This window comes from Vicugna pacos, chromosome 3 (assembly GCF_048564905.1).
Source record: "Vicugna pacos chromosome 3, VicPac4, whole genome shotgun sequence".
In the NCBI taxonomy this organism is placed as follows: domain Eukaryota; kingdom Metazoa; phylum Chordata; class Mammalia; order Artiodactyla; family Camelidae; genus Vicugna; species Vicugna pacos.
This window is the reverse complement of record NC_132989.1, coordinates 28,347,645-28,359,061: the sequence shown is the minus strand read 5'-3', so window position 1 is coordinate 28,359,061 and position 11,417 is coordinate 28,347,645. Positions and strand designations below refer to the sequence as shown.

The 11,417-nt window shown below is 39.8% G+C and overlaps 1 protein-coding gene across 1 annotated transcript in view; it reads left to right on the top strand.

Annotated features, from left to right (window-relative positions):
• The first annotated feature begins 4,637 nt into the window (after positions 1–4,637).
• Positions 4,638–11,417, top strand: part of HSPA4 (heat shock protein family A (Hsp70) member 4) — a 37,945-nt gene continuing 31,165 nt past the window's right edge. Inside the window, exon 1 of the mRNA XM_006212813.4 lies at positions 4,638–5,027. Coding sequence (XP_006212875.1) covers positions 4,921–5,027 — 107 coding nt within the window. The 5' untranslated portion in view covers positions 4,638–4,920. The remainder of the gene's footprint in view (positions 5,028–11,417) is intronic.

Here is an 11,417-nt window from a genome sequence, read left to right as displayed (position 1 = left end):
ATATTCATAATTAAACAAAGTTTAAGCAGGTTTTCTCTAGGCCTATCAGAGCATTTAAAATGGTAATATTAACCTATTAATAGCTCACAGAACACAGTTTAGGGAAGTCTAATTTAACCTAATATTAAAAAAGGCACAACCAAATTCAACCATCGTATATACATAACAAAAATACTGAAAGGTGAAGTGGAGGGTACAGCTCAGTGGTAGAGTGCATGTCCAGCATACATGAGGTCTTCGGTTCCATCCTCAGTATTGTAGTTAAAAAAAAAAAAAATCCAGTTACCTCCCCCATCCCCCGCCAAAAACCAAACAAACAAAACTACTGAAAGGAAGGAAAGTATTCCAAAACATCAACAGTAAATGACCCTCATTGAATTATTTGTCTTATCCTTTTGTGTTTCCCATAATTATTCCCATGAGCCTTTACAAGGCACAGGAGCTTAAAGAAATCGGTGGTATAGTTGCAGGAGGCCACTGTCAAAGTCAGAGTTTTAAAAGCTGTGTGACCTTTAACAAGTTGTTTAACCTTATCAGGTCTGTTTTTTTCCATCTTTAAAACTGGAAAATAACACCTACCTAATTGGTCCGCTGTGAAGATTAAATGAATTATTATATCCAAATCACTCAGCACAATGGCATGTACTGTAGGCGGTAGAGATGAGGTAATTCCCTATATTATTGAGTTATTAGAATTTTAGAGTTTAAGAAAGGAGTGCTGCTTTGACTATCACCCTGGTCCACTCACTGTGATATCACTGAAGCCAGAAAACACCATTATCTGAGCTTGCACATTCCTCGTGAAGCAAAGAATTGCAGAAGCTGCTCCAGAATGTAGGACACGATTCCACTGAACACTTGGCAGGGAAGATTATGAATTCACAACTGACTGAAAAACTTTTGTCTCTTGTGGAAAGGCTATGAACACTGTTTATTTTCATTCATTCCTGAATACTGTATATTTAAAACGAACAAACAAAAGCCTTGCTAACTGCTTAGAATTAAATTTAATCATCATACCAGAGAAAGGTATTTGACAACTTCCTTCTAAAATACGCAAGATGCTCTGAGTATTTTAGAAAAGAACTTGTGCTCCACCCACAGTGCCTCTAACATTAAATATGCTGGCAAATTTATTGCTTCACAATTGTGATTCTTGGAAGCTTGTCCTTTTAGATTCTTTAGAATTCTTAAATAACTTTTTCTGACTTCATTTATTTAAATATCCCAGAATAGCCTCTTGAGCTATAAGTTTGATGATCCAGGGAACTATTTTTAGCAGGATGAGTACTCTCTGTGACTGATGTTAGTTACGCTTTATTTTGAGAAGGACAAATTGTTAAAAAGATTGACAGGCTCAGTGGTATTTTAACTGGAACCAGTGCCAAGGCAAATAAGGCAGGTAGGTATGAAGTTGGAACAGAAAAAGATATGGATGTGCTTTTTGCTAATTTAGCTAAAGGTTGTGGAGGCCTCCTGCAAGACAGAAGGCAAAGACAGAGTTCATAACCCAGTCATAGTAATCTTTTAGGTAGTTTAGGCATTTCAGCAAAGGGCAGCCTTGTTACTCAAAAACTGAACTCAAACAAACAAACAAACAAAAAAACCCTCCAAAAAACTGGATTCACCTTTTGGTGGGTGTTGAGTCAAAAGACACGATCACAACAAAGACCAGGAGAAGGAAGGATTTATTACTTGCAGCAAGTAAGGGGAACACTGGGGATCTTTCCCAAAGCAGTGTCTCCCCAAACAGCAAAACTGAGGAAGTTTTAAGCTAAGGGTATATGCATATCGATGAAGAGGCTTGGGCGGTCTATGCATATTCATGAAGGGGCTTGAGCAGAGGAGAATTCGACATAGAATTGGGATAAAGCTTTAGCTAATTGAAGCCATGAGGGTCAGAAAAGCTCAACATCATTATTCTATCCTCTACCTGAGCGGGGGCCTTAGTTCTCATAGAAATGACAGATGTGTATCAGATTGTTATGGAGATCCCTTGAGGAGAAACTAGGACTGTTTTACTATTGAACTATTAGTCTCTTGACTGCTTGCTTTTCCTTTGTTCCTGCATTCCCTCACTTTCCTTAAGATCATTAATTACTGAGTCTTGTTTAAGGGCAAGAATTGTGGCTAGGCTTAGATCACAAAATGGTTTAGACCAAAAATGGCTTCGTTTATGTCAAGAAAACCATATCTGGTTCTTGTTGTCTGGGGACCCCCTACCTTATCTGCTTACACCCTGGCTTTTGTTCATCAGGTGCTTAATAACCCAGAGCAGACAGATGGAGATAGGACTCTGTTATAATTACAGCCAGTAATGTATTTGATGTTATTGTGATGTTATTGATATCCTCCTAGGTGGGAGGAAAGTAGCAGATAGAGGAAAGGTCGACTTAAAAAAAAAACTTTTAAAACTGTGGTAAAATATGCACAACAAAACTTACCATTTTAACTATTTTCAAGTATGCAAATCAGTGGCATTAAGTACATTCACATTGTGCAACCATCAGCACTATCTACAGAACGTTTTCATCATTCTCAGCTGATACTCTGTACCAATTACTCCATCCCCCCACTATCAAGCCACTGGTGACTACTATTCTACTTTCTGTCTGTGAATTTGCCTATTCTAGTTGCCTTGCATAAATGGGATTATATAAACTTTGTGTCTAGTTTCTTTGACTTAACATGGTGTTAAGGTTCAACCATGTTGTAGCATGTGTTAGAATCGTATTCCTTTTTTTGTATATATATATTTTATTGAAGTATATAGTCAGTTTACAATGTGTCAATTTGTGGTGTCCAACACAATGCTTCAATCATACATGAACATACATATATTTGTTTTCATATTCTTTTTCACAAGTTATGACAAGATATTGAATACAGTTCCCTGTGCTATACAGTATGAACTTTATTTTATATATATTAGTATCTGCAAATCTTGAACTCCCAATTTATCCCTTCCCACCCCCTTCCCCCGGTAACCATAAGTTTGTTTTAGAATTTTGTTCCTTTTTGAGGCTGCATAATATCCCATCGTATGTATATACCACATGTTAAAAACACATTCATGCATCAATGGACATTTGGGTTCTTTCCACCTTTTGGCTATTGTGAATAATGCTGTGAATATTGGTGTACAAGTATCCATTTGTCCTTGTTTTCTTTTTCCAAGGCTTCTCCTTGCTGCCTCTGTGCCTCTACTACAGCCTCAGGGAGCACTCAGTATTTGTTTTTGAAGACAAAAACAGGTTTGATTTAGCCAAAATGTGTGGTAATCAGCAAGCTTAAAGGCACACGGTGTGGGCTTTAGGTGCTGTTCTTAGACTGAGGTGCCTTCATAGACAGTAGGAAATGTAGAGATTTGGTAAAATGTACTTTCCTCTTTGCTCATTCACTTTATTAAATGGTTTAATTGATCTAGCTCTGAGTTTGAGCAATACAGACCTTTTTGTGGTTCTTTTCACTGTAGACTAGCTTTCTATTACTGTTTTTTCCAACTTGAAAGTAGCCTTTCGCTTTTCTGGGAAGTCCTCCTAGTCTCCCCATTTTGTACATACAACACTTGTCACCCTGTAGTGGGATCCCATTTACTTGTTTAGCAATCCTTGATATTGGTTGGTTTCAGGTTTTGTGTGGTTGAAGCTTATACCATGTTGGGGACCCTTAAAAAATAATTACAAAGTAAATCTTTAGAGCAAAGAAAATCACAACAAACTACTGGAAATGGGGAGATTCAGATTCCCTTTCTTCTGAGTTTTCTTTAAGTGATTTATCAGAAATGCTTATTACATAGAGTTGCTTCATGATCGCCAGCTGGCTTTTCCTCCACACCTGGAATACGTTGTAACTCAGCAACACTGCTCTTCGAGGTGTTGGAGCAAGGAAGGGGCCCTGAAGATTAAGGGTCATTAGCTTCCTGTAATCCTGCCATTTACTGGCTATTTTGAAAGTAGGTAGGACGTGTCATCTATCTCTGTGCGCCAGCTGGAGACAGGTGCTTAGAATGGGTTGGGGATTAAAAGACTTAAGTGCCCTCGGGCCCCTCAATCAGATCTAAGGACAGGAGTGGTTTAGAAAATAGTGCGAAACGCTGAATGAAAAAAACAAGGCGGTGGGATTCAGAGTGGCTTTCTCCCCTCTGCTGGAAGGAAAGGGGGTGCTTGACAGAGCCTGCTCAGGCGGCTTTCTCCTCTACCCACTAATGTACCCTAAGAGGAGTAGAAGAGAGAGGGCCCTCTGGACTTTGAACGTTAGTTAGCGTTCCCATTTTGGAGGGCCCTACACAAGGTGGGACGCAGAAGGTGCCACAGTCAGAAGTTTCTTTAAGCTAAAGAAAAACGGTGGAAGTAGGCCAACAGCGGGTCCTCAGTATTTTGCCTCAAGCTGGCTCTCCTACTTCCTAGTGAAAAGAGACGGGCTCCACTATTCTTTGCCGCCGCAAGGAGAGCTGCGGCAAGTTCTGTGCGCAGGCTCAACTGGACAGCCCCGCCTCCCAACCATTTTTCAGCGGCCCCGTCCCTTCCCAGGTTCCCGAGGTTGGACGTGACGTACATTTGTGCGTAACAGGGGGCGGGGCCTCAGAAGCAAACGCTGCTGAGCCGGAGTCTCGCGAGAACATTCTACGCAGTTCTCGCGCTGCTGCTTTACTCTCGTCGCAACGAGATCTTTCGAGATCTTCTCCGCCCCCGCTACCGGCGCTCCCTGTGCGGCCGCTGAGCCGGAGCCGGCCTGAGCAGTGCCCTCCACTGCGGCCCTCCTTCCAAGAACCTAACCTCTGGCGTGGACACCTGTACGTCCTCCACTAGCCTCGGTCCTCCGGCCCACACGGTCCAGTTTCCGCGCCCCAGCCCCGCCGGGGTCCGTGTCCTGTCTTGCCGGCCGGACCGGGTTCGAGCCCGAGCTGTAGCCGGCGCCATGTCGGTGGTGGGCATAGACCTGGGCTTCCAGAGCTGTTACGTCGCTGTAGCCCGCGCCGGCGGCATCGAAACGATCGCTAATGAGTACAGCGACCGCTGCACGCCGTGAGTGGGGGCCAGCCGCATGCGTTGGGGGGTGGGGATGTGGCGCTTGCTCCGGTTTGTGACCCTCGCGGCTTGGGGAGCGCGGGGCGGGGAGTCTTGTCCGTTCCGAGCCCAGGCCCTGGTGGATAGGGGACCCCCACTGGGTGTTAGGTCACTAGGGGCCGCGACTTCCCGTGTGGGTCTGCGTCGGGGGCGGCCTTTTTCTTGTGGGCCGGCTTCTGAGCGAAGGCTGTGAGTGGGTTTTAGGACCAGCGGAGGGCATGAGTAGGAGCTGGAGGGAAGGCAGGCCTGTGCGTGGGACAGAAATGCTCTTTTAGAGAGCAGATAACTAGGCTCGGGGCATACTGACGCTTCTTCAGCCCAGCACAGAGTTCGGAGCTTTGCACACGGCAGGCGCTTAGTAGAAGTTAGTTGAATTGGACGGGTTCTGGTTTCTGCCGGCAGTAAGACGGTGGGGCGGCCGGAGCCCCACGTGAGTGGGGGTGGGGTGGCGCCCGGAAGAGAGGGAGCCGGATCACCGAAGGTCTTGAAATTGGGTTGGCACGGAAGGTTATCAGAAACAGACTGAATAAAATCGACTTTCAGATACCTTTGCATTCACTTTGATTTTTCACATCGTCTCAGTATATTGGACTATGTTGGGTCATTCTCTGGTATCATTCTGTGCGCATGTACCTCTATAGTGTTCCCACTTTCATGATAATACATTCCAACGAGGGTGTGGGCCGCAGTTGTTAATGAATGACTCAGGGGCTCACTTTTTTTTAGGACCCGCAGTATGTTAATGGACCTGTACAGTTATAACGCTAAAAAGACCATGACTCACCTAGGTCTTTCCTTGGTTAGCGTGAGTCTACTTTTTGAGTACATACCTTTGAATTCGTTGGCTTCCTTTTGGACAAAGTCTTCTAAAAAGCTGGCGTATTTTTTGCTAGGTTCTCAGTGTAGCTCATTAACGCTGTCTGTTTTAAGGCCTATTTTTCACACCTGTCATACTTTTTCGGTGATAGAGTTCTGGCCAACTCTTGCTTCGTCTGCTAGACTGATCTTTGCTACCCAGAATCCTCCCAGCATTTCCCTTAAACTTGTCAAATTTCTGCCTCTTATTTTAGACCTAACCCATGTCTAACTCATCCCAGATCCAAAAACAGTTCGATGTTTCTTTCTGAATTTTTAATATTTTTAACAGTTTTATTGAGATAAAATTCACATACGTTACAGTTCAAAATGTTTGATTGTTTTTAGTGTAGTTACAGAATTGTGCACCATCCACCCAATTTTGAAACATTTTCGTCAGTCCAAAAAGAAACCCTGTACCCATTAGCAGTTACAAGCTAGTAACCTCCTCCCGCTCCTTCCATTTTTATAATTTTTAACAGTGGATCTAGTTAGTATTTTCACGGAAGTGTACGCTTAAGTTTTTTTTTAGCATTGAAGTTTGTTTTTAAGTATTTAAACAATAATTCCCTATTTGGTATTGTCTTCCATGGATCCTTCGTCTGTAAAGATAATCTTCTCCAAAGAATTAAAAAGGCTAGAACACTGAGTTAGGTATGTAACTTCTTTGTTTTTTCCTACCTAGAATTGAACATGCTTTAGCTCCAAAGGGAAGAGAATTCTAAATACTGAAACAAAGTGTTCCTGTCTGTCCTTTTAGACTTCTATGCTTTCTTTCCCTCCTTTAGACACACAACAACTACAACGGTTTTACCATGAATCTCAGTTTTAGGAACTGAAATAATTGTTTCAGAAAAGAATTTAATCTTCCCAGATCACAGTTAAATTTGTACCAAAGACTACTTGGGTGGATGGCCAGATACACTGTAATTGTGATAAGAGTATCTGTTTAAATATTTATACATGCTTTTCTTTATATGTTTTCCTTGTATTTCTCAGGAACTGAAAGGAATAATATACATTCAAGTAATTTTTCAACTATGATCTTGATTAGCTTAGATTTCTGTTTTGGAGTCTTAAGCAGAACATGGGAGTAGAAAGGTCGATTTATTTATTTTTTTGGTAGTGGTTACCGAAGAAAGGATTTGTATCTCAGGTACCCCGGGACTGTGATGTAGGTTTGTTTTAGTGTGAGAATGGAATGAGATGGAGATTCTGGAGGGTTGGGTATGATGGAAGTTAACTCATTTCAAATTGTGGGTACAACAGGATTTGGATTCTGTTTTTGAGGAGCCAGTTGAGTTACCCAGATGAGACCCTTGCTTTCCCACAAAGTTTAGGCTTCCTTTTAGTAAATAATGAGTGCTTCCAATATGTCAGCCATTGTGCTAAGCAAGCACTGGAGGTATTCTGATATACAAACAAGATCCTGCCATCATGGATTTGGCTGGTGGAGAAAGTCAGATGCTATACAAATATATAATTACTAGGTGTGGTAATGGCTCAGGTGGCAAAGTACAGAATATAGTGATGGGGGACCTAATTTAAATTGGATTTGGCGAGGGAGGATATGGCTGAAGTGGTAGAGCACATGCTGAGCATGCACAAGGTCCTGGATTCAGTCCCCAGTACCACCTCCAAAAAAAAAAATAAATAACTAAACCTAATTACCTCCCCCGCCAAAAAAAAAAAAGTGGATTTGGGGTGGTGATGGAAGGTGCTCTTTAAAAAATGCCATTTAAATTGAGACTCGGAGAATGAGTAGGAATTTACCACTGAGGTGGTGGTGAGAGTGAGGAATTCCCTGCAGAACCAATAGCAGGTGAGGAAGACCTGAGGCAAGAAGAGTTTGGTACAGTCGTTGGACTGAGGTTTATAGCTACTCTTAAGCCACTTGAAAGAATGCCGTCGAATTCAATCTGGAGAGGAGTTAAGCAGGGTGGACTAGACTATGGCTGGGCTTTGTAAGTCATGTTTAGGATTTTTACCTAGGTACTGTGGGAAGTGATCTAGTTAATATTTAAAAAATATGATTGGCTTTTTATTTTGTGGGAAATGGATTTACTTGAGAAGGGCAAGAGAAGCAGGATACTTAGGAGGCTGTTGCAATATTTAGTTCACGTGGGAGTTGATGTTGCTCTCCACTAGTGTGGTAGCAGGAGAGAGAAAAATGTGGGTGGCTTTGAAATAAACTTTGGAGTTTTAAACTATGAGTGTCTGTAGTGATGTTTTTTGACCAGAGGCTTTGGAATAAGATGGAAAGCCTGTTTTTATATTTAGTTGGATCATTATTGTGGAAAGGATACATCCTTAAAGCTTCTTTGGAATAAGAGTGTTAACGAACTGGTAAACATTACAGGAGTTAGTTGAGCTGTACTTTGCATAATTTATAGGGTAGAGATGAGTTACTTAAAATCTGTGTATGGGTAGTTTATATTATTTTAATGGATTTGGTTCCTAATAAAACAATATATTAGAATTTGAAGAGATGAAATTGTCTATTAGTAACTGCCCTTGAGAGAGCAAAAGCTGAGAGTATGTGTAGATTCTGGTTAACTGGCAGATTAACATCTGATGCCTTATTTGTGCAAGAAAAATGTTCCTCTTGGATGGACCTAAAGATTATCATACTAAGTGAAGTAAGTCAGACAGAAAGACAAATGTCATATGGTATCACCTGTATGTAGAATCTAAAAAAAAAATGACACAAAGGAACTTACTTACAGACTCCCAGACATAGGAAACAAACTTATGGTTAACAAAGTGGAAGCAGGGGAGTAAATTAGGAGTTTGGAATTTGTAGATACTAACTACTATGTATGAAATAGATAAACAAGAAGGACCTAATGTATAGTATAGGGAACTATATTCAATAGCTTGTAATAACCTGTAATGGAAACATGTATACATATAACTGAATTACTCTGCTGTGCACCACCAGAAACTAACACAACGTTGAAGATAACTATACTTCAAAAAAGAAGTTTTCCTCTATGGAGTAGGTGTCTTTACATGTGTAGATCTAAGTAGAGCTGCAGGATGACTCGAATTTTTTGGGTTCAGAGAAAAGGAAAGTTGATTTGTTAACTAATGCTTCAGACTACTTACACTTTTCTCCTAGTGTCTAATTGCAGAGATTATTAAAGTAGTTTCTTAGGCTCACATAAGAACTAACATATGACACCTCATATACAAAACTGATAGGAGTAGTCTACAAGAACTTTGTCATTATATTCTAAATTGGGTTTCCTAAATTAAAACTTTTTTTCTGACTTAATAAAGTACTTGTTTGAATAGTAAAAACACTGAAGTGTTAAAGTAAAATTACATTTCCTCTTTAATTGTTTGCTGTGTATCTTTGCATAGCTTTTTCTATACTTCTACAAATATATGTAGGGGGCACACACGCCCTTATAAACAAATAGGATTGAAATGTATTTTATAACTTTTGTTTTACTTATATGGTAGATGTCTTTTAGAGTCAATAAATATGAATCTACCCCTTTAAATATATAATAGTCTATATTATGGCTGTAACACACTTTGCTTAAATGCTCTGGTTATTTCTAATTTTTTGTGATTAGAAATAGTCTTCAACAAGTAGTCTTTTATATTTATGTTTACGAGTTAACTTTGCTTGTTGGATAGATTTTCAAAATATATGCTTAGAATTTCAGTATATATTGCCAGGATACTTTACAGAAATTTAAGGAATTATACCAGGAACATAAGTGATTTCTCTATTTCACTGGGGTTTGTGAGAATTATGACGAGTTAAAACTATAAAGTGTTTAGAACAATGCCTGTCACATCCTAAATACTGCCTGCGTATTTGCTAATAATGCTATTATTACTTACCTTTTTTGTATTTTTTTAATCTATCAATGGACTGTAAATTGGATCGGTAAAATGAAATTATAGAAGTTTGCCTTTTGGGTTCATCAAATACGTAGCTTTTAATGTGCAAGTCTTACTGACTCAGGAATTTGTGTTTCTTTAGGAGCTGCACATCTTGCAAGTATGAGTTGTTGATATCAATTTTCGGGTACTTTCTAGTTCAGGGCTAATAAGGCAGTGACTAGAGGATACACTAATTAACATAATAACCATTTCCGTGCCAGTTTTGCCTACATTTCTTATTTGATAGTCTAAATATTATGTTAGGTTCTCTGAAAAACTCAGTTTTTTATACTGTTTAAGAAATTGAATTATAGTCTTAATCTCATGAGAACAGTTCTACACATACTTTTAAACATGAAACTTTGCCTTTTAAGGATCTGTGCCAATTGCAACTGTTCATAACATCCTATCAGAATGTGTGTAAATGTTTGGTCAGTAATTATGTCTTACCCAGGAAAGAGAACAATGCTGTTCTCTGGTTTAAAAAGATTATTATTTCTAGGACTCGAAGATTAGAACAGTGGAGTTTTGTAATGTCAAATCCATGACATAACTTCATGTAATGTCAACCTGTAGTTTGGAATGGAGGAAAAGTAGTATCAGTCAAGCAGCACCTGTCTTGAGTACTGCTGTTTTTAGCAGCATTGACTTTGCCTAGTATAGAGGAAGTATGAGTCCTGCTGTGGAGATGTAATCTTTCTAGTTGAAAATATGAATGACATAAAGCAACGGTAAATAGAATAACAATAAGAGAGTACAGCTGTGGACAAGGTTATTAAGTACAAGTTCAGAGGAGACATTACATCACTGAGAGATGGAGCGATGAGGAAAAGCAGGAATGGGACTTGAGCAAATAGGATTAGTAACATGAAAGAAAGGGTTGAGAGTCTGAATGGAGGTATAGAAATAGGAATGGGTTTGGTCGGCAGTACAAAAGTATGTATGTGTGGGATTTGACGTTTGAGAGTCTTATTGTGAATCTTGGACTGTAATGTTAACTAGTTATATTTCTGGGTACGTTAACTTGACTTCAATTCCTCATGTATAAAATTGGGTCAGTAATAGTTCTTAAGTGTATTTGGGAGAATCAAATGTAGAAAGCTTAGCACACTGCCTGGGATATGAAGGCTTAGAAATGAAAGCTGTAGGACAAGGGAGTAAGATCTGCTTGGAAGAAAGAGGCTTCCTGGGGTAGATAGGGATTGCATGCAGGCAGTGTGCAAATTTTGGAATTCCTGGCAAGTTGGAAATAGTATGTTTTCTTTAAATGTCTTATTCCCGTCAATATCCTCATGACAGAATCATTGTCACTGAAGATTTTTGAGAGCGTATGTTGAGGAGAAACAGACTGAATGGGGGTATTTAGCGTCTTTTTTTTTTTTTTTTAAGAATTAGTATATTTATTAAGGTTGCCTAGGAGTATTTATCTAAATGGTGATGGTGGCCATCTATGGTGGGAGGGGAATGATTGTGGAATTACTGATAACCATTATGTTTTTCTTTATACTTCGCTGTTTTCTAATTTTCTTTGATGAACTTGCACTAGAAAGCACTGAATAGGTTCTAGCGTTGGCTCTACTATTTGATTTAATC